Genomic DNA, 26,262 nt, shown 5'->3' on the forward strand with positions numbered 1-26,262 from the left:
TCAGTTGCATGTGGTAGCAGCCCACAGATCCAGCAGTTCGTGGCATTGGTAGAAAGGTTATGTTGGTGCAACAACTGCATGAAAGAATTGTTCCAGAATTCCTTGCGTCTTTCTCAGAGCTGGGGTGAAAATGAAATGAGATAGTGTTCTCTCTTGGTGGTGGGTTGCACAGTGGGTATCAAAGTCTCATGGGCGGGTGCGCTTTCTTCTACGATCCAGAAGGTGGCCATGAGGAGGAGGCAAAAGAGAAGAGCGATGAAAAGGGCAATTGTCTTTGAGCTATGCAGTTTGTCAGTCTTTGGGTCTTTGTAATGGGTCTTTGGACGTCCGGTTGCTTCCATCACCTTCATGTCGGGTGCTTCCATTATCTTCTTGTTGGGAGCTTCGATGATCTTCAAGAGGCTCGGTGACGGGCAAGACCACAAACTTCGTCTAGCTTCTCTCCTGATAACCTTAGTAGTGTTAGGCTACCGCTCTGAGATTTCTGACTTAGTCAGTGGTCTGCTTGGCCGAAGCGCTCTCCTTTCAACATAAGTTGTACCCTTCTCTGGAAGGCACAGTGGGATCTGGAAATTCTGTCAATTCAAGTGTCTCTGTGTCAGGGCAGCAACTAAGGGAAGGTCTGTCTTTGTTCAGGAGCTCTTCTTGGGTGTCCACGTCTTCTTTTGTTGTCAGGGTCGGTGATATCTTCTTGCAGTGATGTGCATGCCGCCAATTTCGCTTCCCTTCCACTCGGAGTGCAGTTCGGGTGGTGATCAAGACTTGCCAGGGGCCCGTCCACCTGGGTTCCAGACTCTTCGTCCTTTGGAAATTTCGAATCAAGACGAAATCTCCGGGCTGGATGTCATGTCCGGGGCCCCTAGATGCGTCTGGTAGGGCTTGCTGCACCTGTTGGTGGATAACAGTTAGTGTTTTAGTCAAATTATGTAGATAGTCAGACATTAGGATGTCCAGCACATCATGGATGGATGTTGGCTTTGGTGCGGCCCAGATATTCATGGGTCAGCCAAAGACAACCTCATAGGGAGTCAGGTGGTGTTTGGTAGGAGTGGAGCGCATTGATAGCAGTGCCAGTGGGAGGGCTTCTGGCCATTTCAGTCCTGTGGTGGCGACTATCTTTGCTAGCTTGATTTTCAGTGTGGTGTTATGTCGTTCTACTAGGCCTGCAGATTGGGGGTGGAAGACTGCGTGAAATTTTTGTTTTACACCCAACCCTTTCAAGATAAGTTGGATAACTTTGGCTACGAAGTGGGGGCCGTTGTCGCTCCACAAAATTCGACAAAGGCCATAGCGTGGGAAGAATTCTTTCAATAACACCTTTGCAGTAGTGTTGGCGGTATTGTCCCGCGTGGGATAAGCTTCCACCCATTTGCTGAACGCACACACAATGACGAGTACGTATTTCAGACTGTGGCATCTTTCTAGCTGAATGTAGTCCATTTGGAGGACTTCGAAGGGATGGTCAGGGACCCCAAACCCTCCCCGAAGTACAACAGTCCCTTTGGCTCCCCTGAGCTTTGAGCCGACGGGCTCCTGGATGCTGCCCTGCGTGCCGGTTCGGGCATCGAGGCCATTGACTGTTGTTTGGCGGCCTTCTCCTCCACCCCTAAACCATTTTCTCTACTGATGAGGGAAGTTATCCCGAAACCCGAGCCATGTCTCGGGCGATACCCAAAAACCCGGGACATGTTTCGGGTCTAGAGATTCATCAGTCCAACAAGTACCGACTTGCACCCACCTGGGTGATCCACTACTGAACTACAAGTGCCAGAATCCCGAGGGGCGATCCGGAGGAGGGGCTAGCGGTGTGCGCTCCATTGCGGTGGTTTTTACTATTTGGCTCCCCTGAGCTTTGAGCCGACGGGCTCCTGGATGCTGCCCTGCGTGCCGGTTCGGGCATCGAGGCCATTGACTGTTGTTTGGCGGCCTTCTCCTCCACCCCTAAACCATTTTCTCTACTGATGAGGGAAGTTATCCCGAAACCCGAGCCATGTCTCGGGCGATACCCAAAAACCCGGGACATGTATCGGGTCTAGAGATTCATCAGTCCAACAAGTACCGACTTGCACCCACCTGGGTGATCCACTACTGAACTACAAGTGCCAGAATCCCGAGGGGCGATCCGGAGGAGGGGCTAGCGGTGTGCGCTCCATTGCGGTGGTTTTTACTAATTGGCTCCCCTGAGCTTTGAGCCGACGGGCTCCTGGATGCTGCCCTGCGTGCCGGTTCGGGCATCGAGGCCATTGACTGTTGTTTGGCGGCCTTCTCCTCCACCCCTAAACCATTTTCCCTACTGATGAGGGAAGTTATCCCGAAACCCGAGCCATGTCTCGGGCGATACCCAAAAACCCGGGACATGTATCGGGTCTAGAGATTCATCAGTCCAACAAGTACCGACTTGCACCCACCTGGGTGATCCACTACTGAACTACAAGTGCCAGAATCCCGAGGGGCGATCCGGAGGAGGGGCTAGCGGTGTGCGCTCCATTGCGGTGGTTTTTACAACAGTCCCTTTCCCTGGTTTGTGTTGCTGACATATCAGGCATTGCTGAACCAAGTGTTTTGCTGCGTCTGCTATTTTGTCGTTGTGCCAAATTCTGGAAACAAGTTCAGTCCTGGGATCAGATCCTATGTGTGCCGGGGAGTGTGTCATGGTCAGTATGGGGATCAGATAGGAATTGGGTAACAACCATTTGTATGCGTCTTTCGTCCGCCAGCAGCCTTCATCGTCTTTTAGTCCCACCCGTGCCCATTCAGTCAATTCGTGTGGTGTGCTGGCCGTTTGAATGTCCCTAATAGTCTCGCTAGCGTCCTTCTATTTTTCTGCTTGTGACCTGGTCACATACATGCGTATTGTCGTCCTATTCTCGGCTGTGGTTCGGGCAGTGATGTCAGCCAGTGTGTTCCCCTGTCCCACAATGTCTGTCACCTTTTTGTGTGCCAGGGCGGAGACTATATCTCCGTGTAAGATCGGTGTGCCATGTGAGGTCAAGAATCCTCTTTCCTTCCATAAGAGCCCAAAATGATGAACCACCCCGAAGGCATACTGGCTGTCGGTGTATATGTTGGCTGTCGTTCCTGCTGCTAAGATACATGCTCAAGTGAGGGCAATCAGTTTTGCCGCCTGTGCGGATCGCTGTGTAATGCGAGCTGTCTCAACTACGGTTCGGGCTGTGGTGACTGCATAGGCAGCTGAGGTGGTGCCATCGGGGAGTTTGATGCATGAGCCATCTACCCACAGCTCTCCGTCTGGTTCTGGGAAGGCAGTGTCTCGGAGGTCAACTCTACTCCTAGTCTGTTCGTCCGTGAGGGTCACACAGTCGTGTACAGGAGTCACATTGGGATCGTTCTCAGGTAGGGGTAACAGGGTGGCCGGATTCAGGGTGGTGCATCTTTTCAATGTTATGTGGGGAGCCAGTAGAGTCAACTTGTATCCAGTCAGTCGTGCGCTAGTCAGATGCTGGGTCTTAGTCTGGTTCAGGAGGGTGTCAACCGAGTGGGGTACTAACACCGTGAGGGGGTTTGAAAGCACGATTCCTTCACTCTGTTGGATAGAGACAGCAGCAGCGGCTACAGCTCGAAGGCAGGCAGGCAAAGCTCTAGCCACGGGATCAAGAGTGGCAGAGAAGTAAGCACAAGAGCGTTGTTTGGGACCGATGGATTGAGTTAGAACAGATAAAGCGCATCCCTCCCTTTTGTGAGTGTAGAGGGAGAAGGGCTTGGAGTAGTTCGGGGTTCCTAGAACTGGTGCTGAACAAAGGGCATCTCGTAATTCCTTGAAGGAAGATTGGCATTCGGGGGTCCAAGGGAGTGGGAAGGGGGCATCTTTGGCCAGAAGGGAAAGTAAGGGCTTAATGATAAGGCTGAAGTTTGGCAACCATTGTCGACAGAATGAGGTAAGGCCCACTAGAGAGCGGACTTGCTTCTGGGTCTTAGGGACGGGGGTTTCCAAAATGGTCTGAATTCTGTCGGGTGTAAGCTTCCTCCCGTCTTTGGACAAGAGGTGGCCTAGGTATGTTACTTGGGGTTGGCAGAATTGCAATTTCTTTCTGGAGACCTTGTGACCATTCTCTACGAGGAAGTGTAGGAGTTGGATGGTAGCTGTGACTGCAAGTGGAGTGGTGTCGGCTGCTAGGAGGATATCATCTACGTACTGTATCAACACCACTCCATCCGGTAGCTGAACTGCGTCTAGCTGTCTTTTGAGGGCCTGACTGTAGATGCTGGGACTTTCAGTGTAGCCTTGGGGTGCTCTACAGAATCTGTACGAGCGGGATTTTTGGGTGAAGCCGAAGAGGTTGTGGCTGTCTGGGTGGATGGGGATAGAAAAGAAAGCATTCTTGAGATCAATTACAGTGAAGGTGGTGGCGGTGGACGGAATCAGGGTCAGAATGGTGGTGATGTCAGAGACTACGGGGTACTGAGGCATGACTACTTTGTTAACCTCTCGTAGGTCGATGATGAAGCGGTACGCTTTCTCATCTCCCTCACCTTGCTTCTTTACAACGGGTAGGATAGGGCTGTTGCAAACATTACTGACTACTTCCTTTACCACTCCTGCATCCACTAGGGACTGGATGATCTTTACCAATGCCTTCGGGTGATATCCGATACTGTGGGAGTTTTGGGAGCGTAGCGTCCTGTCGTACAGTCACATGCACAGGGTCAATCATCATGCGTCCTACGTCCGAGTAGGTTTTTGCCCATAAGTACGGGGGTAATGTGTCAAGCAGGGATATGTCAGCGTCAGTCATAGAGAATATGTGCCGTGTGGGACAAGGTCTGAGCAGATTGGGGTTGTCGTACAGAATGACTCGAACTCCGTCCGTTGAGCATCTAATGGTGGCTCGGAAATGTTTCAACAAGTCAAGACCCATAATGGCATCGGGGTGTTGGAGGAGAGCAGAAATGTTGTGTCAGTGGTGTTATTTTCTAAGTCAAAAGAGATCGGTGTGGATAAGGGATTAGTGGAGGGCGTTCCATCAAAACCTATTGATGTTACGTGTGAGCCAGACAAGGATGCCCTTGGAATAAGTCGTTTAGATAACGCACTACGTGTTGCTCCGGTGTCTAACAGAAATGGAGACGTTGTGCCTAGGACCTTAGCAGTGACGTAAGGGCCTTGCTGGTCAACATAGAGCTAGACTGGATCCCTCCCTTGCCCTTGGCAATCCTATGCGAAGTCGTGAGCGTCATCTTAGTCAGACTGTTGGCACTGGTTCTGTCGGGGACGGTCAAATGTTTTCGGTCTACTGGGCCTGTCATTGTTTGTGTCATTTGCGTACCCTCATCCTTGTCCCCTATTCTTCGGTCCATTTGCAGAATCCCCTGCCTCTTTATTTTTATTCATCTCTAGAAGGATTGGGCATTGAGACTTCCAGTGTCCGAATCCCTTACAGAACGCACACTGGTTCTCATCTAAATCCTTCCGTCCAGTATAGGGAGCGGATGTGCGGTCTCTAGGAGGTGGGTTTCTAGGGGCATTCGATTGATAATTTCCCTTGTAGGGTTCCTTTCCTATAGTCACCCCTTGTAACTGTGCAATCATGACCCTTTCTTTGAGGTCTTTCTTCTTTTTCTCCGATGCCCTATCATTTTCGTTCTTTTGATGTTCGTAGTACTGGGCCATCTGAAGGATAGCCGCGGGTTTGGAGGCCGCCCAACTACTCTCACTGGTCTGCAGTTTCTGTGAGACTTCCTGCAGCAGACCTTTAACGTAATTTTGGACGAACAGATGATGTCCGGTTGCAGTGGTCATGTCCTGGCCACTATAATCGGAGGACACCGTCTCGAACCGGGAGAAGTACTCTGAGACATCTTCCTGAGGTTTCTGGCAGCAAGCCGTTACTATCGACCAGTCCACTTTCTTTTCTGAGATCAGGGTCTTCAATTTCTGGACAATTTTGTCCGGGAGTTCTAAAATGGCTTTTAAGGGTTTCTGTCCCGGGTCTCGCTGCTTATCTATGCCATCGAGTTGTATCCAGGTATGCCCGAACAGTTCAAGGTGGTCGACTTTCCAGATTTGCTTCCACACATCAGCTGGCAGACATAGCCCAAAAAACAAGTTGATGTGTGCTAGGGTCATAATTGTCGATCCTAAGGCTGTACCTAGTTCTGTGTAAAAGGCAGTGGGGTTCTTCCGTAAATCTGGCAAGGATTTTCGGAAGGTCAGGATGTCTTGTCGATCCCATGGTTGGTAGACCCAGTTATACACTACCCTTCCCTTTGCATCTTGATGATTAATGTCGTTTTGTGTTCCCTGACCTCGTGGGGGGACCCAGTAGGGAGCAGCCTCCTTTATAGGCATCATTGTGTCAACTTTCTCTGTTTGGGGTTCAGTCGTTACAGGAGTCATAGTCCTAGCTACTTGCCTTTGTTCGGTGAGGTGGCGGAAAACTTCAAGCGTATGCGAGAAGAGGTCCGACACATCACACTCGCTTTCATCTCCAATATCAACTTTCCTATACAAGGCCGCGAGGCGTTCGGGGCTTTATTCTGGTATCTCTCCTCATAGGCAGTGAGGGTGTGATAGCAAAATCATACAACAAAGTATCATCTATGGCTATCGGCATATGAATTATACATATTTGATATATACTCTTCGTTTTCTTTCCGTTCAACTAGAGTTTTCACTACTTTATCAATCCCCGCTCGTTCACTTTTGCTTAACGGGTTCATTTTTGTGGAGTCTTTTCTTTTAGCTTCGGGTTTGTCTAGCGTTTCTGCTGGAGGCCGTAGAGACCGAGGCCCTGGCACTACATTCATTTGGGTTTGGGGGTTGTGGATGCGGTACTAAAGGATGGGAGGGAGCATATGGAGGGGGCATATAGATGATTGGGGGACTTAATAATAAATCATCGTTTGCTTTTTGCTTTGAGGATAGCTCGGGGTAGAGTGTGGAGGGTGTTCTAACAGGGCATTGGCCCGATGTTTCGGACTCTTGTTCTTTATTGACTCTCTCTCTTTCTTTGATCTATTCTTCTAGTTTTCTACCAGCTAGGTGAGCTGCCTTCCGTAGCTCTTTGTCTGTTTTGGCTGCGTCTCTCTTTTTACATTGCGTTGCTTCTTTGCGCCACATGCCGAGACTATCGAGCATGGTTGGCGTGGTTTATGTTTACGAAGGGCTATTTCCAGAGCTTCTATTTTATTTATATCATCAGCCCTTACCGATATGGACAAAAAGTCTGCGCTACCTATCCTTCACTATCTTCAAAGGGAGAGAGAGTATTTCTATTCTTCACCGTTTGCAGGCAGAGAATGTCTCAAAAAGCAATCAATATCATTAACCGAGGTTAAGCGATGCAATCAATGAGTAATACTAGTATTTTCAAACAATCATTTCGCAATTCGTCGTGTTACACGACCTTACCCGGACCGTGTGCACAGTTTCCCGTCTTCCACTTCCAGCGCCCGATCATCCCCTATTCTCCGTTGCTGCCGCGGCACTCCTGAGAGTTCCCAGTCAGGACCGTAGATCACTCGAGAGAGGTCTGCTCGGAACCGGTGAAGTTCAGATGATCGGCTGCCAGACGAGGGTCTATCGGGCAGGAGCTCTTCCCGATTGTTGCAGGACCTCTCCCACTGGATCCACGTGTTGCTGATGGGCCCCACGCTTGGGACTCCAATTGTGGAAAACTGCTGTTTCAAAAGATAACCTTTAGACGCTGCTTGGCGTTAGTCGCCTCTCATACCATTCGAGGATTTAAAAAAATAAAGAGGCAGGCGCTAGAAACTGGAGAAGCGGGAAATAAAGTTTAATTCCGTCGGAACAGAACACGTCAGATCAGACAAACAGGGTATCGTCTCGAGGTGCTTTAATTGCATCTCCGAGGCCTGGCCTCTTATACACAAGTTTATGGCTTTTATTGCAGTTTATTACATATGGCACATTCTTGCAAATGCTTTGATGTAAGGGAAGACATCCTCGGAATCCCCGCTTCAGGCGCGCTCCCACACATATCTACAGTAGAAGTCCCCACCGCAATCTCAGTAGGTGATGACTATCGCGCAGCTGGACAATCCGCCGGTTCCCGGAATGTGTGCGATTGATCGGATCTCATGGGGTGGAAGCATTGATTAATCTTAGCTCCTTTGAAGAGGGGTGAGTTTTACAGTAGGAGCAATAAACTACATCCGCAGGGCTAGGTGATGGCCTGGGATCAGTTCGGACAATCGGGCACGGAGGAAGGGGGTTATCAAAGGATCCGTGGTCATGAAAGGGATGGAGGGAGGTGTTGGCCTGGTACGGGATGTGGTTCCGAGGCAGGGCCGCGCTGAAGGGGTGGTTTATGGCCCGAGCATGTGAGTGCGGGGGCTGTCAGTGCGCAGGGGATGCTTGCGAGGTCAGAGAGACGCGCTGGCAATCGGCAATGGGCAGAGAGGCCATGGTACTCAAAATGGCTGCTGCTTACGCACACGTATGGGTCTGGAAAAGGGACAAGATGGCGCCGATAATGTTTACGCTGCAAACTAGATTTTAACACCTCTCTAAAAATAGGGATATGGGCTGAATTTAGTGAGTCCTGATAAAAGATGATGAAAAACCACGACTCTCCTGGCAAATCCAGGGCGCCTGGCCAGTCTAAACTCCTATGGGATTAATTTACAGCAAGGCACTACTGACTTTCACCTGACTTGAAACTATACCAGGTTGCATTGGATCCTTTGTTTCCAGTGATATCTGTGGTGCATTTCTAATTATTGAGTCAGGCAGCACGGGGCACCTCGCAACCAAACTGACATGGCGTCAAGGGACACCAGCATGTTCACCGAGTGGACATCATGCCCTGAAACATTAAATAGACACTGTCCACTTACAAGGGAGTGATTCCTTCTTTTTACAAAATGCGTAGCAATACAAATATATAGAAAAAAATGCATTCACTATTCCAAAAAAGGCGACTCATAGGCACTTTAGAATACAAAATGAAATGATGCTTCAAAACCCCTTCTTCTATTTCCATTATAATCTGTTTAATTCTTCCTCTGTTAGGGCACACTTTATTGGATACGTCTACATGTGTCATCCAGGGGCACTGAAAATATGCGCTTCAACAGCTGCGGATTTTCGAATATAATTATAGATTTTCCCCATTTCCCACATAATCCATCATCTGCTGCATAATCTGCATATTTTAACAATAAAATGTATTTGTTTTCCAACTCAAACAGATCAAAAGTTACTAAAAACATGGCAACATGTCATTGTGTACAGCGGAAGGCCAAGGCCCTTCTCGAAGGTTTTCCGTAGCTTATTTCCGCATTTGGTTGTTAAACTGGTACGAACAAGGTGAAATCTTTGCCCAGACAGTATTACCATATGTAATGATTACAAAATAATAAAATAGTACTGTCAAAAAATGTGTTGCAGTGTGCAGCATAATTTGCCTTTTTACTGCATAATTTAGTCAACCCTGCTGCATAATTTGTTCCTCCCCCGCCGCATAATGCCAGTGGCCCTGATTATATTTTATGTGCAGACAAGCAGATGCTGACTCACCCATTAACACACTAATTACCCTGTTCTTCCATCCTCTCATAATCACACATGAGCTCCACAATCCCCTCACTCATAATATAACCATACCTCCTCAGTGGTCACTACACTAGGAGCAGCTCTTGTTGTGTTTAACATCCATTCTCTCACACATCAACTCACTAACCCATTCGTCTATCCACTGATGCTCATACTCAGACATTCATCTACGTATTCACTCATATTTTCATTGTTCACTCATCTATCCATCCATGCATGCATTCATACATTTTTTATTAACTTGTTCCTTCATCAAACACGCATGTACTCAGTCCCTCATTCATTCATCCAGGTCCTTACTTAAAAGTCCATTTACTGATTAATCTATTCTCAAATTCACCCGCTCATCCGTAGGTAAACCTGCAAATTGACGAAGAGCACTTTAATTAGAAACATACCTATTTGCTTTCTCGCTGTCCAAAATCTTTTTTTTAGTTGCACTTTTACCTACTCTGAGTCTATTTTATGTCGAGGAGCGAGGACATTGTTCTTTGGCCTTTAATCGCCAACTCGAAGGAGCTAAACCAATGTTAAAAGAAGGATTTTTTAGGAACCAAAATATGCGGGCGTGAGTCGTTTCCAAATAGACTTTTATCTATAAATACCCTTTGGGCTGTAAAGTTCTAGAGCCATGGAATCCCTCAAATGTCTTAAGATACAAATATTCTGTTCTTCAACGTGGCGTACACTGAGCACCATTTGAACTAGGGCAGCAGCCTGCACCTTGACCTCCAAAAGTTTCAGAGACGGCCGGGCCCACGGGTGGTAGCACAGCTTCACAAACACCAATTAACTTAACATAATAGGCTTTCAATCAAACCCATAATATGGTTATTTCTACTTCACCTGCTGCCAGGTACCTGATGTCAGATGTTATCTCTGGAATCAAGGGCCTGCTCCGCCATTGGTCCGCGCTAAGGCCTCTCTAAGCCGGCCTCTCGCCTGCTTTCTGTACTCAGCGCTCTTAAGCGAGGCCGTGTAGGCAGAGGTGAAACTGCAGAGGTGGTACTGTGCTCTGCCAAGCGCCCCCACCGGGCTGTATTGATCCCGAGCCATGGCTGCCTTCCAGGTGCTCGGCTTGCCCCAGAGCTGCCCCTTCGGTGCCCTCGACTTGTGGCCCCTTGTCCCGAACGAGGCACTGCCTGCCTTTCTTGTCCAGGCTGGATACGGCTTCAAGTTCGCCCCCTACGTGATCCCGGCCTCCAACACACCCACACGGCTGGCGGACTTTTCCATCCGCTCTATCCTGGCTGCGGAGAGTTCAGGCAACTCGGGCGCCAGGCAAGGCCGAAATCTGGACGAGGAGCCCCAGGGCACCACTGCGGGCACTGCCAGCGCCAGGGCGGGCCGACAGGAGTATTCATGGATCCACTGCACCCGGTTCAGGCCGCCGAAAATACCAAGTAAGACACCCTTCTGTAACGGGTACTGTTCTGCAGGGACTTCAGTTATCCCTACACTGCCAGCTCCGTGCGGCGCTGACAATCCACCAGCCATCACTCCACCAGCTCTACCGACCCCTCTCAACCCTGCCCTCCTTCTCCCGGGCCACTAGAAAAGCGACGCACACACCCTCTGCCACTACACCACAACCTGCCCTATATTTCTCTTTCTACGGTGGGAATGATGCACACACATCGTTGCCAACCCACCTTAAACCAACGCCTCGCCTCCTATGATATTCCGATACAGAGATCCACGCACCACTCTCCTCACCTCAATCATTTATTTATTTTATTTCTCTGAATTTTTGCAAAGCATGAACGGAGCCCAAAAGTATAATAGCTAAGAGCAACGGGGATGTAATTAGCAGGCATAGATAGGAAACATAAGTATCACAAGACAATCAGTCAGTACATGGGTGTGATCGAGACCCCGTGGCAGTCTTAGTATCTCAAGATGGAAGGCCTCCAGGTGTGCTTATCTGGTGAAAAGATCATAAACAAGGAATGACGAGGCTTCAGACACAGAGGGGCTTCGGAGGAATGGCAAAGATCTCAAGAAAGGGGCCTATGAGGAGGAGAAGGCGTGTACACAACTGGGACCACATTCCAGGGACGCACGTATACCATGTGCTGGGCATAAAATGGAGGTTAAAAAAGAAGGGTTTCATTCATTTCTGAAAGTGGGTAGAGACGAGGGAATGTAGATGGCAGGTGTGAGTGAGTTTCAAACCTTGGGCACACATGCAGAGAAGAAATGGTTTAAGGAATGTTTTTGTTGGGCATGAGTATTTCCTTTAGTAGAGAGTCTGTCCTGCGGAGAGGTTAGGAGCCTTAGTAGAGTCTGTCCTGCAGAGATGTTGAGAGCCTTAGTAGAGTCTATCCTGTGGAGATGTTGGGAGTCTTAGTAGAGTGTCCTGAGGTGTTGGCAGCCTTCGTAGAGTTTGTCCTGTTGAGATGTTGGAAGCCTTAGTAGAGTCTGTCCTTAGATGTTGGGAGCCGTAGTAGAGTCTGTCCTGCGGTGATGCTGGGAGCCTTAGTAAAGTCTGTCCTGCGGAGATATTGGGAGCCTTAGTAGAGTCTGTCCTTAGATGTTGGGAGCCTTAGTAGAGTCTGTCCTTAGATGTTGGGAGCCTTAGTAGAGTCTGTCCTTAGATGCTGGGAGCCTTAGTAAAGTCTGTCCTGCGAAGATATCGGGAGCCTTAGTAGAGAGTCTGTCCTGCGGAGATGTTGGGAGCCTTAGCAGAGTCTGACGTGCGGAGATGCAAGGAGCCTTAGTAGAGTCTGTCCTACGGAGATGTTGGGAGCCTTAGTAAAGTCTGTCCTGCGGAGATGTTGGGAGCCTTAGCAGAGTCTGACGTGCGGAGATGCAAGGAGCCTTAGTAGAGTCTGTCCTTCAGAGATGTTGGGAGCCTTAGTAGAGTCTATCCTGCGGAAATGTTGGGCTCCTTAGCATAGAGTCTGTCCTGTGGAGATGTTGGGAGCCTTAGTAGATTCTGTCCTGTTGAGATGTTGGAAGCCTCAGTAGAGTCTGTCCTTTGATGTTGGGAGCCTTAGTAGAGTCTGTCCTGCTGAGAAGTTGGGAGCCTTAGTAGAGTATGTCCTGCGGAGATGTTGGGAGCCTTAGTAGAGTCTGTCCTGCGGAGATGTTGGGAGCCTTAGTAGAGTCTGTCCTTAGATGTTGGGAGCCTTAGTAGAGTCTGTCCTTGGATGTTGGGAGCCTTAGTAGAGTCTGTCCTGCTGAGATGTTGGAAGCCTTAGTAGAGTCTGTCCTGCTGAGATGTTGGGTGCCTTAGTAGAGTCTGTCCTTAGATGTTGGGAGCCTTAGTAGAGTCTGTCCTGCTGAGATGTTGGGAGCCTTAGTAGAGTCTGTCCTTAGATGTTGGGAGCCGTAGTAGAGTCTGTCCTGCTGAGATGTTGGGAGCCTTAGTAGAGTCTGTCCTGCTGAGATGTTGGGAGCCTTAGTAGAGTCTGTCCTGTTGAGATGTTGGAAGCCTTAGTAGAGTCTGTCATGAGATGTTGGGAGCCTTCGTAGAGTTTGTCCTGCTGAGATGTTGGGAGCCTTAGTAGAGTCTGTCCTGCGGTGATGCTGGGAGCCTTAGTAGAGTCTGTCCTTAGATGTTCGGAGCCGTAGTAGAGTCTGTCCTGCTGAGATGTTGGGAGCCTTAGTAGAGTCTGTCCTGTTGAGATGTTGGAAGCCTTAGTAGAGTCTGTCCTTAGATGTTGGGAGCCTTAGTAGAGTCTGTCCTGCTGAGATGTTGGGAGCCTTAGTAGAGTCTGTCCTTAGATGTTGGGAGCCTTAGTAGAGTCTGTCCTTAGATTTTGGGAGCCTTAGTAGAGTCTGTCCTGCGGAGATGTTGGGAGCCTTAGTAGAATCTGTCCTGTTGAGATGTTGGAAGCCTTAGTAGAGTCTGTCCTTAGATGTTGGGAGCCTTAGTAGAGTCTGTCCTGCGGAGATGTTGGGAGCCTTAGTAGAGTCTGTCCTGCGGAGATGTTGGGAGCCTAGAGTCTGTCCTGCGGAGATGTTGGGAGCCTTAGTAGAGTGTCCTGAGATGTTGGGAGCCTTAGTAGGGTCTGTCCTGCGGAGATGTTAGGACCCTTAGTAGAATCTGTCCTGCGGAGATGTTGGGAGCCTTAGTAGAGTCTGTCCTGCAGAGATGTTGGAAGCCTTTGTAGAGTCTGTCCTGCAGAGATGTTGGGAGCCTTAGTAGAGTCTGTCCTGCAGAGATGTTGGGAGCCTTAGTAGAGTCTGTCCTGCGGAGATGTAGAGTCTGTCCTGCGGAGATGTTCGGAGCCTTAGTAGAGTCTGTCCGGCTGAGATGTTGAGAGCCTTAGTAGAGTCTGTCCTGCGGAGATGTAGAGTCTGTCCTGCGGAGATGTTCGGAGCCTTAGTAGAGTCTGTCCGGCTGAGATGTTGAGAGCCTTAGTAGAGTCTGTCCTGCGGAGATGTAGAGTCTGTCCTGCGGAGATGTTCGGAGCCTTAGTAGAGTCTGTCCGGCTGAGATGTTGAGAGCCTTAGTAGAGTCTGTCCTGCGGAGATGTAGAGTCTGTCCTGCAGAGATGTTGGGAGCCTTAGTAGAGTCTGTCCAGCGGAGATGTTGGGAGCCTTAGTAGAGTGTCCTGGGATGTTGGAAGCCTTAGTAGAGTCTGTCCTGCAGAGATGTTGGGAGCCTTAGTAGAGTCTGTCCTGCGGAGATGTTGGGAGCCTTAGTAGAGTCTGTCCTGCAGAGATGTTGGGAGCCTTAGTAGAGTCTGTCCTGCAGAGATGTTGGGAGCCTTAGTAGATGCGTAAATATTTATCAAGGACCCCCTGAGTGCATGGAAATAGAGTTCCTAGACCAGGGAAAAGCAAATAAATTGATATGTATCAATCTAGGCAACAGAGCGTAATAAGTGGTCGAAATGAACTGAGCTAAAACATTGGTTTTTTGTAAAAAGGGAGAGTTCAATTTTATTCACAAATTTTTAAAACACATTGAAGTAATAATACACATTCACAAATTATATTTAACACATGTGACTCAATAGATCAAGAATACACAACAACACTGTTAAAAAGAGGCAAATAATCCAACAAAATAAAGGTTACATAAAATAAACACAATTATTAAGAGAAAAATGTGGCTAAATTAATCTCTACGCGCGTTTCGGCGAACCAGCGCCTTCTTCTGGAGCAGCCACAATAGTATCTAAAAGAGGAAAATGCCATAAAAAGAAACATTATGTACAATATTGCATCACTCTTATTATGTAACATAAGGACACTTTAAAACAATCCAATGTTATTCTAGTAGTCTCAGACTTTCCATTTTGTTGTGACCAAACTTTTTAATATTACAATATTACTTTTGAGGATTTCATTTCCTTGCCTTAATGGTCATCAAAAATAAGCGACTGTGGTAGATCATTTAAACTCATACTTTATTATCTGTAGTAATAGTCAAAAAGAGAAGAAGATGTCTTATAGTATTGAATTGACCATTCCCAAATATTGGAGGTTAAAGGGTTCTTACATCGGATGGCTAATGCGAGGATTCTGATATTTATATCTCTCTAATTGATCATATAATTGGCGTTAACGATGAAAAATAGAGAACACTCTAGATGGTAGCAGTTATCAAGAGGTTATCATAGCGGGACCTAAATACTAGTGTACAATATATTTGTACGATAGATAAGGTCACTTACTTTAAAAACACGAAATATATTAATGCAAATCGATGACGCAATCTGGTTTGTATGTACAGCGAGTATCTTTTCTTAGTTTATGTGATGAAGATATTCTAAACCATAAAAAAACACAATACATAAACATTGATTATTATTATAGCCTAGTCTATGATTTCTTCACAGCCAATATTTAATAAAAGGACCGAATTGGTGTTTTACCTATTTTAATTGAGGTTCGCAGATGGATATTCCGTAAACACTGATGTAATTAGTTGGTCTCGAGTGTTGATTTTAAATTTCTATATTTCCTAAAAAAATTATAGGATCTTTCGATTTATTGGATCTTTCAATTTTTTTTTTTTTTTTTTTTTGAAAACCTTTATTGAGCATCAGATCAGAACAAATACGGGCCTACAACCTTCCGGCCGGCCACGATAACAGTTGAGCATCAATGCAACTTTACGGCGACACAGTGATATCTCTCGTTATAGGCAAGCATTAAAGGGGGCACACTGTAATTACCATATCCACCGTGTCACAGAATCAGTGAAGGTTAATTTTAAGGTTTTCATCGCGACAATTAAGATCAGGTCTTATTACTCCGCACGTATACAAGCTAAGAAAAGAAAACTAGGACCATGTAGGTGGAACCCAAAAACAGACATCCTTATCAGTCAGTGCGGCTAGCAACACTCAAGTCCCAGCCAGAGGATGGCCACACAGCATGCACCCCCCAAGAGAGGATGCAGCACCCCAATTGACCCCGCGCTACCACCCATCCCCCAGTCTGCCTATCACGGCCTAGAAGGAAAAAGCAAATAATAACAAAAGGCACCATAGAAATAAACCCGAACTAAAATGTACCCCCCCACCCTACACACGCAGAGGCTACGGCCTACCCCCCCCCTAGCAGAGTGTTTTATCTCCCCAAAAACCCGAAATGTAGTAAGAGAAGAGAAAAATGAGAAGAAGAAAGAAAAGAGAAAGGAAGAGGAAAAGAAATACAATTCACATAAGACCGGAGGAGGGCCAATTAAGTATGTCCAATTCGAGTAGCATAAGGCTCCCTGGCCGCCCTAACCCCGACCCCAAGACCAGTACAATACCACTATTCAAGTCCCCGGCAGTCCATCAACGTCCCAGCAGCAGAAGAGAGACAGTCCTGATGTAGGAGGGTGCTTCCTCAACCCTGTCCCCTACGGTGCGGTGCCACGGTGCAGTCCAACTGTACTACAGACCTCTTAGGAGGTGGAGACAAACAAAGGGACCACAGCTGGGTGAAGGAACGATCGCCAAAGTCCATCTCGGACGCAGTAGCGTTGTCCGCAGTCATGGCAGACGATCCACAGCAAGGCAACAGGTCTCCAGAAGCAGCTAGTTCAGGCGGCAATGATCGCTTCAGGATGGGATACGGAGGTCCGTCAGTAGCCCCCGAGGCAGTCTTCAGGCGTAACGTCTCGCGGCGTCTCCCAAGCCGGGCCATTTCTCCAGAAAGCGTGCGTTTCTTCAGGGGTGTCTCCACCAGCATTCCAGCAATAACTGGGTCTCGCGACCGCAGCGGGCTGATGGCGACAATAGTGAGGTGGCCAAAGATGGCAGCTGCAGGGTGTGGCGCAGCATCCTGCACACAGACAGACTGGGGGGCCTCAGGCGGTGTGGCGTTCACCCGAGCCCCAAATTCACTAGCCACAGCCCGCATGTCGAACCTGAGGTCGTCTAGAGCGCTCAGGATGTCACCGAGATGCAGGGGCGCCTCAAAAGGCAGGGACGTTACCCCTTCCAAGTCTCTAGGATGGCAAACAATAGGTAGACCGGCTGGTCGTTCACCCTCACTCTCGGCGAGCCCTCCCGTGTCTTGCCAGGTCGAGACACGGTGGAAGCGGTGTAGGGGCACAGGGGCAGCAGAATCCATCCCGTCGCTGTTGTGGAGTGGGTCGGGCCGATGCCCGCGTCCCACCAGCAGCCCTGGGCTCGCAGCTGCAAAAGCCGAGAGCAGGCAGCAAGATGGCGCTCGAAGAAAGCTCCGGGGAAACAATGTTGCGGGGAAGTCGTCTAGGAACCGAGGAGCCGATACTTTGTAGCTCCGACAGCAGCGGTGTCCAGGATCGGGAGTACCAGTGCCAAGTGCAGGGGTACAGGCGCTGCTGACAGGAATCTGCCGTCGGTCCTGTCCGAGCTGTAATGGCCGCCGTCTCTGTAGACGGGGCCGGCCGCTTTCGCGAGACAAAGACCCGGGTTGTGCTGATCGGCGTGAAGGCGTCCCGTGGCTTCCACTGCCGGGATCAGGAAGAGAAACACATCGGCGTGACCGGGTTTGCCTCCCGGTTCCGCTGTCGTAGCTCAGTGCAGCATTGAAAGACAGGATATCGCGGAAACCGGGAGGATGGCAGCAGGGTCGGCGGAGCCGAGGAGTCAGGCGGCCATCGCGGCTGCGAGCTAGGCTCCTCCCCCGGATCTTTCAATTTTTGATGTTTTACTTTAACTAAACAGTTGGTAAAGATACATTTTTTTTATAAAATAAACATTTTCACTTTAAAGGATGAAGGTACCTTGATTAAGGAGTAGGAGTTCGTTTAGACCCGCCGACCGGAGTTAAAAGTAATGGCCACAATAATGCGTATTTATGTGAAACCGGAAAGATATAATCCTCCTGATGTGGGGATAATTAATGGCGATGATTGCCTAAAAAATGGATGGAAAGAATTCTGGCATCAACTTCTATATAATATAGTTAACGAGTAGCAACTTCTTAACTTAATACCTCCAGGAGAAGAAGGACTGATGGTTACCTTTTTGCTTGTGCTCAAAAGCGGTCGATTTCAGATGGTTTAAAATAACTCCCTGTCTGTAAGATAGAGAAAATATAGTAGGGAAGTTATGTTGCCCACTGTTCACTTAGAGATTGCGAGTCAACTAAAGAGTGACTAGATTAAACGTGCCGCATTAGGGATTTCTCCAAAACTTACCCAATTGATATCAACAGGGCTCCAAAATTCCGGCGACGGGACACGGGGGTTCTATGCTCCTTCCACGAACAATGGCGTTTTAATGCTCTTTAAACCGCTGTTTATATACCCTACATAATTCGATAAGTGAATGCAGCTGACCTGTGTGCGAACATAGAGAGAGGACCACAAATTGAAGAGAGGTAAAAAGAGGACCAAATTCTCCAAAGAAATATCGCCAATGGCTCCCAAGTAAAATGTCACTTGATAGACATAGACGATGGTGTGTAGCGCATAGATTAACCTAACTCGACAGAGTGGAAAAAAATGGAGAAGGAAGCCATATTTTAAGTGGGCACTAGAGTCAAATTTACCTATTGATAAATCCGGACAGGGAAATTCTATATCTGTAGCGCAACAAGAATAATTGCAAAAATAACGATGACTCATTATGGATTGAATAGCGGTCTCCACAATATTCTGTAAGTGAAAAAATAAAATTGTGCGGAATTTCGTAAAACTTGGAATTCTGTTTAACAAAACCATGCGTGTGAATTTGGGTGAGTCTGTCCTGCGGAGATGTTGAGAGCCTTAGTAGAGTCTGTCCTGCGGAGATGTAGAGTCTGTCCTGCGGAGATGTTCGGAGCCTTAGTAGAGTCTGTCCGGCTGAGATGTTGAGAGCCTTAGTAGAGTCTGTCCTGCGGAGATGTAGAGTCTGTCCTGCGGAGATGTTCGGAGCCTTAGTAGAGTTTGTCCGGCTGAGATGTTGAGAGCCTTAGTAGAGTCTGTCCTGCGGAGATGTAGAGTCTGTCCTGCAGAGATGTTGGGAGCCTTAGTAGAGTCTGTCCTGCGGAGATGTTGGGAGCCTTAGTAGAGTGTCCTGGGATGTTGGAAGCCTTAGTAGAGTCTGTCCTGCAGAGATGTTGGGAGCCTTAGTAGAGTCTGTCCTGTGGAGATGTTGGGAGCCTTAGTAGAGTCTGTCCTGCAGAGATGTTACTAGCCTTAGTAGAGTCTGTCCTGTTGAGATGTTGGAAGCCTTAGTAGAGTCTGTCCTTAGATGTTGGGAGCCTTAGTAGAGTCTGTCCTGCTGAGATGTTGGGAGCCTTAGTAGAGTCTGTCCTTGGATGTTGGGAGCCTTAGTAGAGTCTGTCCTTAGATTTTGGGAGCCTTAGTAGAGTCTGTCCTGCTGAGATGTTGGGAGCCTTAGTAGAGTCTGTCCTTAGATGTTGGGAGCCTTAGTAGAGTCTGTCCTGCGGAGATGTAGAGTCTGTCCTGCGGAGATGTTGGGAGCCTTAGTAGAGTGTCCTGGGATGTTGGAAGCCTTAGTAGAGTCTGTCCTGCGGAGATGTTGGGAGCCTTAGTAGAGTGTCCTGGGATGTTGGAAGCCTTAGTAGAGTCTGTCCTGCGGAGATGTTGGGAGCCTTAGTAGAGTCTGTCCTGCGGAGATGTTGGGAGCCTTAGTAAAGTATGTCCTTAGATGTTGGGAGCCTTAGTAGAGTATGTCCTGCGGAGATGTTGGGAGCCTTAGTAGAGTCTGTCCTGCAGAGATGTTGGGAGCCTTAGTAGAGTCTGTCCTGCGGAGATGTTGGGAGCCTTAGTAGAGTCTGTCCTGTGGCGATGTTGGGAGCCTTAGTAGAGTCTGTCCTGTGGCGATGTTGGGAGCCTAGTCTGTCCTGGTAATGTGCTCAGAAATGCCAACCCCTGAGATCAGACAAGCAGCAGCATGCAGTACGTTATAGACGGATGCAATATGTGTTTTGGGCATGTTGTGTAAAATAGAGTTTCTGTATTGGAATCAGAATAGGGCCAAGACTTGCATTACTTTGTTTAGGTCATGCTGTAGGAAAGATTTGACAACTTGCATTGCTCTAATCTAATGGTTGGTATCCTTAGAAATGGATTACCAATGGATTGTATTCTTATCCAGCTCCTGTGTACCTCTTCTGCTACTTCAGAGTTGTTACCCACACACTGCAACTCCAATGCACTCCGTTCGTGCACTTCGCTGATATTTCAGCAGAGACCCGCACACAGCTCCTATCAATCTATCTCAGCCCTGATCCAAAGCACACGTCCTTACTGCAGCCCCGGCAAAGTACCTCTGTTCTCACCTTCTAGAACCTTATATTGCAAATTTGATGCACATACTTAGTCCCTTTACCACGACCTTCAACATGGCTTCCTGTTCTAGTACTGAGGTCCAAACACAGCACTGCAAATACACCCAATCCTTCCGTGCATCACTCTTCAGTGTTCCTACTCCATTCACATATGCACTGATTCACCGAAACCCTTGATCCCGCTTCTCGGTGGTGCATGGAAAAGGAGAGCCGTGCACACGGTGCACAGCTCCAGGCTTCCCTGCGGCCCCAGCAGCGACAGCTCACCCACTTACAGGGCCCACAAGGGGTTCTGCCGCAGGGTCTGTGAAGGGTACGTGGCATTGCACCCATGTGCTGCGAGTGCAGATATCCAGAGAGCTTACAAGGGTTCGCAGGACACAACTTGGCTCTGAGGGCAGCCGCCTGTGGGGAATGGGAGGGGGCACTGGATGAGTTCCAGCACTGGGAGTGCTGGTGTATGAGGGCATGTGAAAGAGTGCCTGGTAGCCCTGGCAATAGGAGTGCAGTGTCCTGGTGAGCAAGAGAGAGGGCACTGACTGGGCTTTGGCAAAGCGAGTTCCGTTGTTTGTGGGTCATGGTACAGGGTATTAAGGGTGTGCTCTTGGAATGCGACATGTCCAAATCCAGCCGAAAGTGGGTTGGCTCGGGCTGATCTCTGCAGGTGGGGATAAAAACATCGCTCATAGGGGCGTATCGAATGTTATGTTCGTATGTGGATAAAAATCCCTTCTTTTTTGTGTGTTTGAAAAGCTTTATTTGATAATCAATTAAGAAAATACACATACCAGCAACAAGAATCAAAAGATGTAAAAGTATAGGAATACCAAAATAATTGGCTAGTACATGAAGAGAAAAATAGAAGCAATTTTGGATAAATATCGTTTTTTTTTCCTTTAATTTTTATTGACAACACAAGTCACCTAAACTTAGATACATTTTTTTACATAAAAAAATACACTGTACATAATATTTCTAGAAACATAATATTACATTTTTCTGCAGACTAAATCATTAGTAAACAGTAAAACACACTATGTAAAAAAAAATAAAGAAAAGAAAAACAGCAAGAGAGAGAAGAAAAAAGCAATAATGTTAATTTGAGAAAAAAGTTCCCCAGATTTTATCCAGTTTCTTAAGCGACTGAACCCCTCTAGTTCTAGCTAGGGAGGATTCCATGACATAAATTTCACTCACCAATGACCACCATCATTCGCATACATGAGGTGGGTTCGTAGATATCCATGCCCTAGCTATGATCAATCTCGCGCATGAGACCAAAACAGTTAATAATTCTTTATATAAACCAGTAGTAGGTTGTATGCCGATAAATATAGGGCCTTATTTATAAAGGCCTTGCGCCGCCGGTGCGTCACTTTTTCCCATTTTAAAAGTGGCGCACCGGCGGCGCAAGTGCTTCATAAATAAGGCCCATAGTTTCTAGTCAGAAATAATACCAGTCTCAACGAGGCCCTTGGAAAAGTGCAGTTTGGAGTAACTCGATAATGTAATCCAGCGCTGCTCTGGCTGTGACAAGTATGGAATAGATTCTGAGAGCGAGGGGCGGGGTCCTTGTGAATGTTTGGGAGAGGGAGCAGGCTCAGCCATTTGAGGTCAGATGTGAAAGGGCACCGGCATACTGTGCTCTGAGAGAGAGTCCAGATATCTGGGGGGCATTAAAGAAGGGTTCGCGCACCTGATCTGGGGAGTGCAGGGGTTTGAAGCAGTGCGGGGTCGGGGCGGGTACATCATGGGAGAGAGGGCTAAAGACCACTATAGCAGACGCCCGGTCCTCTGGATTTAAAGGCGCCGGTGACGTAGAATGAGCCTGAATGCGAAGAAGGTAATTTCTGTCCCGTGACCTTCCAATTGGTAAGCAAACGATAGCCATACTTGTGAGGCAGAGGGACGCTCTCACCCCTGCGTCTTTCACACCGATGACAGCTGCGCCCTTGTAAGCTCCCGAGGGGCAGTGAGTGAATATAGCAAGAGACCGAAATACTTGGTAAATGTAGGGGACCAAGGGAGCACGAACGAGGAAGTCAGATCCTGCAGGGAGTGCAGACACATGATTGGCCCATAAACTGCAACTTCTGCAAGAGTGTAGTACGCTGACTTTCAGAGTACAAGCAGTGCTGGATGTAGTCCTCGTGCTCACTCTGGACTCAAGCACTCTACGAGGACATCAAGCATTGGAAGAGCCAAAAGGGAATACCTTTATAATGTGAATGCAGAGCTGTTGGTTTTCCCAATATGTGGTACCTTCCTATCCATGGGTTTTCTATCTCTTCCCCACCCTGCCGAAAACCCATGGATAGGAAGTTAACACACATTGTTTGTCTGTAATCCTGTGCTTAAAAACAATAAAAGGAAACAAGTCAAATACTTAAGTATAAGCCAACACATATCTTATAATATCTCAAACCAGTTGATTGAATTCAATTTTTTCAATTTTTGTAAATGGCAATTTTTATACATTTTCAATGACTCCTCTCTCAGGAAACTCCGAGCAGAAATAAAAAAGAATAATGTAGTTTCAATGTTATGGGAATTGTTTGCAAACCCACATTTCATTTCTACAATATTCAGCCATTTTCTCCTCTGCATTAGCCCAGGGAGCAGAATTATGGGTCTCCAGGAGAAGTATCATGCTAAGTACACCTTCAGCCTAAGACGCAAATAAGTGCATGGCCTTTTCCGCAGTGCCATTAAAGCGTTTGTGTGCTAAAGCGTGTGCTTTCAATATATGAGTTCCTTACTTGCACTCATGGAACCTTCATGCTTAAACAGTTAGTTTATATAGTAAAACACATATATAGCTGTTTAACCAACATTTGTGGTTTTGCTGCAATGTGTCCTCTGCTCAGGAACTTTCCAGTATCTAAGTCTGGTACCCAGGCTTGCAGGGCACATGGCTAGGAAACAAATCCCAAAATTATCCTTGCTTAACACAACTTCTTCAGTGATTACAAATATTTCATTTTTTATTTCAACACAAGTAATTTCCACCCAGATATGTTAAGTTCATCGAACACATGGGTAGAGCCCTTGTGATTTTTGATCCACAATGTCATTATATCACAGTACCCTTTCTTTCAAAATTATTGGACAGCTCAATTAATGCCCCAACTCCAATGCATTTCAGGCGTTCATTTGCCCTTCTTCAGAGGAAAAAGGATATGCAAACAGAATTAAAGGGAAGGTAATTAGGAACAACCTCAGTGTCTAAAGAGACATGTTTGTACAACCCTTCCTCATAAAGATGAGCACAAAAAAGAAGGATTTCTAAAAAGTTCAGAATGTGCATTCATTCCGATGGTTTCTGCAGCATGTGGACAGGAATAAAACACCTTTGGGTGAACCTCATTCGTACAATGTCCAAAAACCAACAGGAATCCAAACAAACCAAGTTAGAAGCAATGGAGAAAAATGTTGAGCTAAACTAAACTACGGGTCATATCATACATATATATACATAACAGCAATCTAAAATTCAGAGTTAGAAGAGTGACACAAGAGAGCATGCCACAGATTATTAGCTGTGTGAAACACCCACAGCAACCATCCAACTATGTGCAAGTTACCTAACTTCCAATACTCCATAACCGAAGCCTTCTCGTGAAACGCGTGTTATATGACAGCTGCAGTGCACCCAAAATAGATCCACATCAAACCATGCCAGCAGATAATTCCGGGTAAATTCAGTTGGCCAAGTTAATCCAAATATGTTCAAATTGTTTAACCCCTTCTGTGCTCATGACGGAGCCGCTCCGTCATGAGCCTCGGTTGAGCTGTGCTCATGACGGAGCGGTTCCGTCATGGCCCGCTCGGCGCGCCTGCGCGGCGCGTTCTATTGAGCGGGCGCGTTCGTGATGGAACCGCTCCGTCACGAGCACCGCTCAACCGCGGCTCGTGACGGAGCGGCTCCGTCACGAGCATGGAGCGCTGCTCGACCCCCCCGCCCCCTTAGCGCTGCGGCGGAATTCCCACCGCAGCGAAGGGGTTAATCTCCCATATGTCATGCAACAATGCGATCTTGCATTACACATGGAACAGATTCACATCAAGCCATGCCCACAGATCCGTCTAATCACACACATGCAAAATATCTGGAATGCAGAGATAAAACCAAGACAACCCTTAATGTTTGCTTTTCAGCCATGTCCCAGCAAAAATATCCCTTATGCTGTGCTTTTACTGAGACGCTGGGAGGGGTGGGGAACAACACAGTACAGGAAGGGGGTCCATGTGGTGTGAAGCAGGACAAGAGGGAAGCTGCTAGCAAACACATGAACTCTAATGGAATGCTGAATGAAAGAGAAACAGAAGTACCTTAAATGTGAACAGTGCATTGATACAACTCAGAGCAAATGTTGCCTTCTGAATGGCACTCAAGGGATTAGGTTGTATTGTATTGTACTGCAACATTTAAATTGCTCTTACCACCCCATGTGTAGAACTGAAGCTCTTACTTACATAGGCTGCATGCTGCACCATGTAGGGTGTGTGGTATAAAGTGGGTTGGTTTTGTTTTGATCCTATGTGGAAAGTGTTCCCATGTTGTGCGTAATGACCACCAATGTACAGTTATCATGTTATGAGATGCAGTGAGTAGCAGTGTGATGAAAGAAGATGTGTGAGAGCGAGATATGCAGATTATGGTTTTCAGTAAGCTGGCAGCTTTAAACAGCTTCCCAGGTCACTTTATGTTTTTGTGTGATTATAGTCCATTTATCTTGCGCTGGGCTGTCCATTCTGAGATATTTTGTTTAACATTTATGGTCCTGAGCAGGCATGGATTTAACTGAGACAAGGTACAGAAATATACTAGGATGAACATTGTTAATATCATCCCATATCTGATTGTCATTGTGATATGTCAAGTAGTGATTATAGTACGTAGCTTGTTGGGACCTAAAGCGGTGTACTAGGTAAGAGTCCTCTGAATGGCCAGCAGTATTTGGCAGATCTATTCAGTTATTCCATCCCTGTTCAGTTGGTGATGGCTGGTTTATGGCCTGATGCAGTACTGGTTAATGGGCAAAACCCTTAGCAGATCTTCTTATGTGAATATGAGAGTGCCAAACAGTATAAGAGAATTATTATGCAGCCTTAATGAGCCGATACCGACTGCGTGACTGCTGAGGGTTAGTGTGGGTATTAGCGTGGCCGCCTTGTGGATCAGTTGTGTAAACACTAGTTAGCTTTCCTGTAGCTACTCGTAATGTTATGTTTTAAATGCTATACTAAGCTCTTCCTATGGCTATGCTATCATCAGCATGAGGCTAGGGTTTGCCTGACTCTGCTATGGCCACCCCTGGCGACTTGGTCATGGCTGTGGTTTGAGACCGGAACACACAGTTTTTTTTGGGATGTTATTTTCCGTGCATTGGGTGTGTTTATTTGGATAATTTTTTTCACAGCACACGATGATGTCAGATATGGACAATTACATCAACAGACGGAGCTTCTCTTATAATACTATAATGGATTAATGCCAACTTAATTTTATTAAGGAGTTTCACTTTTTGGGGCAGTGGCCATTAAAATGAAGGGCTGAGTTTTACCATATTTACAAATGACTATGGATGATAGCCTAGCTTCTGATTTCAAATAGTAGTTAGTCATGAACTTCAGTTCAGAGACAAGTGCTGCTAACAGTGCATGCCAGTCTGCAGTATTCACTGCAGCCGTGAGGGGAACGGCCATCCACCGCCACTCCTCCAATTCATCGCAGTGAGGGAAACGGCTGACCGGGGGACCACAACCCCCAGAATCCCCTGAGCCTCGCGCACCCAGTGATGCCGCAACCGTGCCAGGAGGCGTGTTAAGAGCCCTGTTGTACTTACACAGCGCGGAAAGCCAGTCTGCCGTGAGGGGAACGCCCACCTTCGCCTAACTGCTGCAGTGAGGGGAACGGCCATCCACCGCCACTCCTCCAATCCATCGCCGTGAGTGGAACAGCTGACCGGGGGACCACAACCCCAGAATCCCCTGAGCCTCGTGCACCCAGTGACGCCGCAACCGTGCCAGGAGGCGTGTTAAGAGCC

The 26,262-nt window shown here is 47.5% G+C and overlaps 1 protein-coding gene across 1 annotated transcript in view; it reads left to right on the plus strand.

Annotated features, from left to right (window-relative positions):
* Positions 1-10,589: 10,589 nt before the first annotated feature.
* LOC147692092 (uncharacterized) overlaps positions 10,590-26,262 on the plus strand; it is a 321,826-nt gene continuing 306,153 nt past the window's right edge. The window contains exon 1 of the mRNA XM_086939494.1: positions 10,590-10,938. Coding sequence (XP_086795620.1) covers positions 10,590-10,938 — 349 coding nt within the window. The remainder of the gene's footprint in view (positions 10,939-26,262) is intronic.

The sequence above is a fragment of the Lissotriton vulgaris genome, chromosome 9 (assembly GCF_964263255.1).
Source record: "Lissotriton vulgaris chromosome 9, aLisVul1.2, whole genome shotgun sequence".
Lineage (NCBI taxonomy): Eukaryota > Metazoa > Chordata > Amphibia > Caudata > Salamandridae > Lissotriton > Lissotriton vulgaris.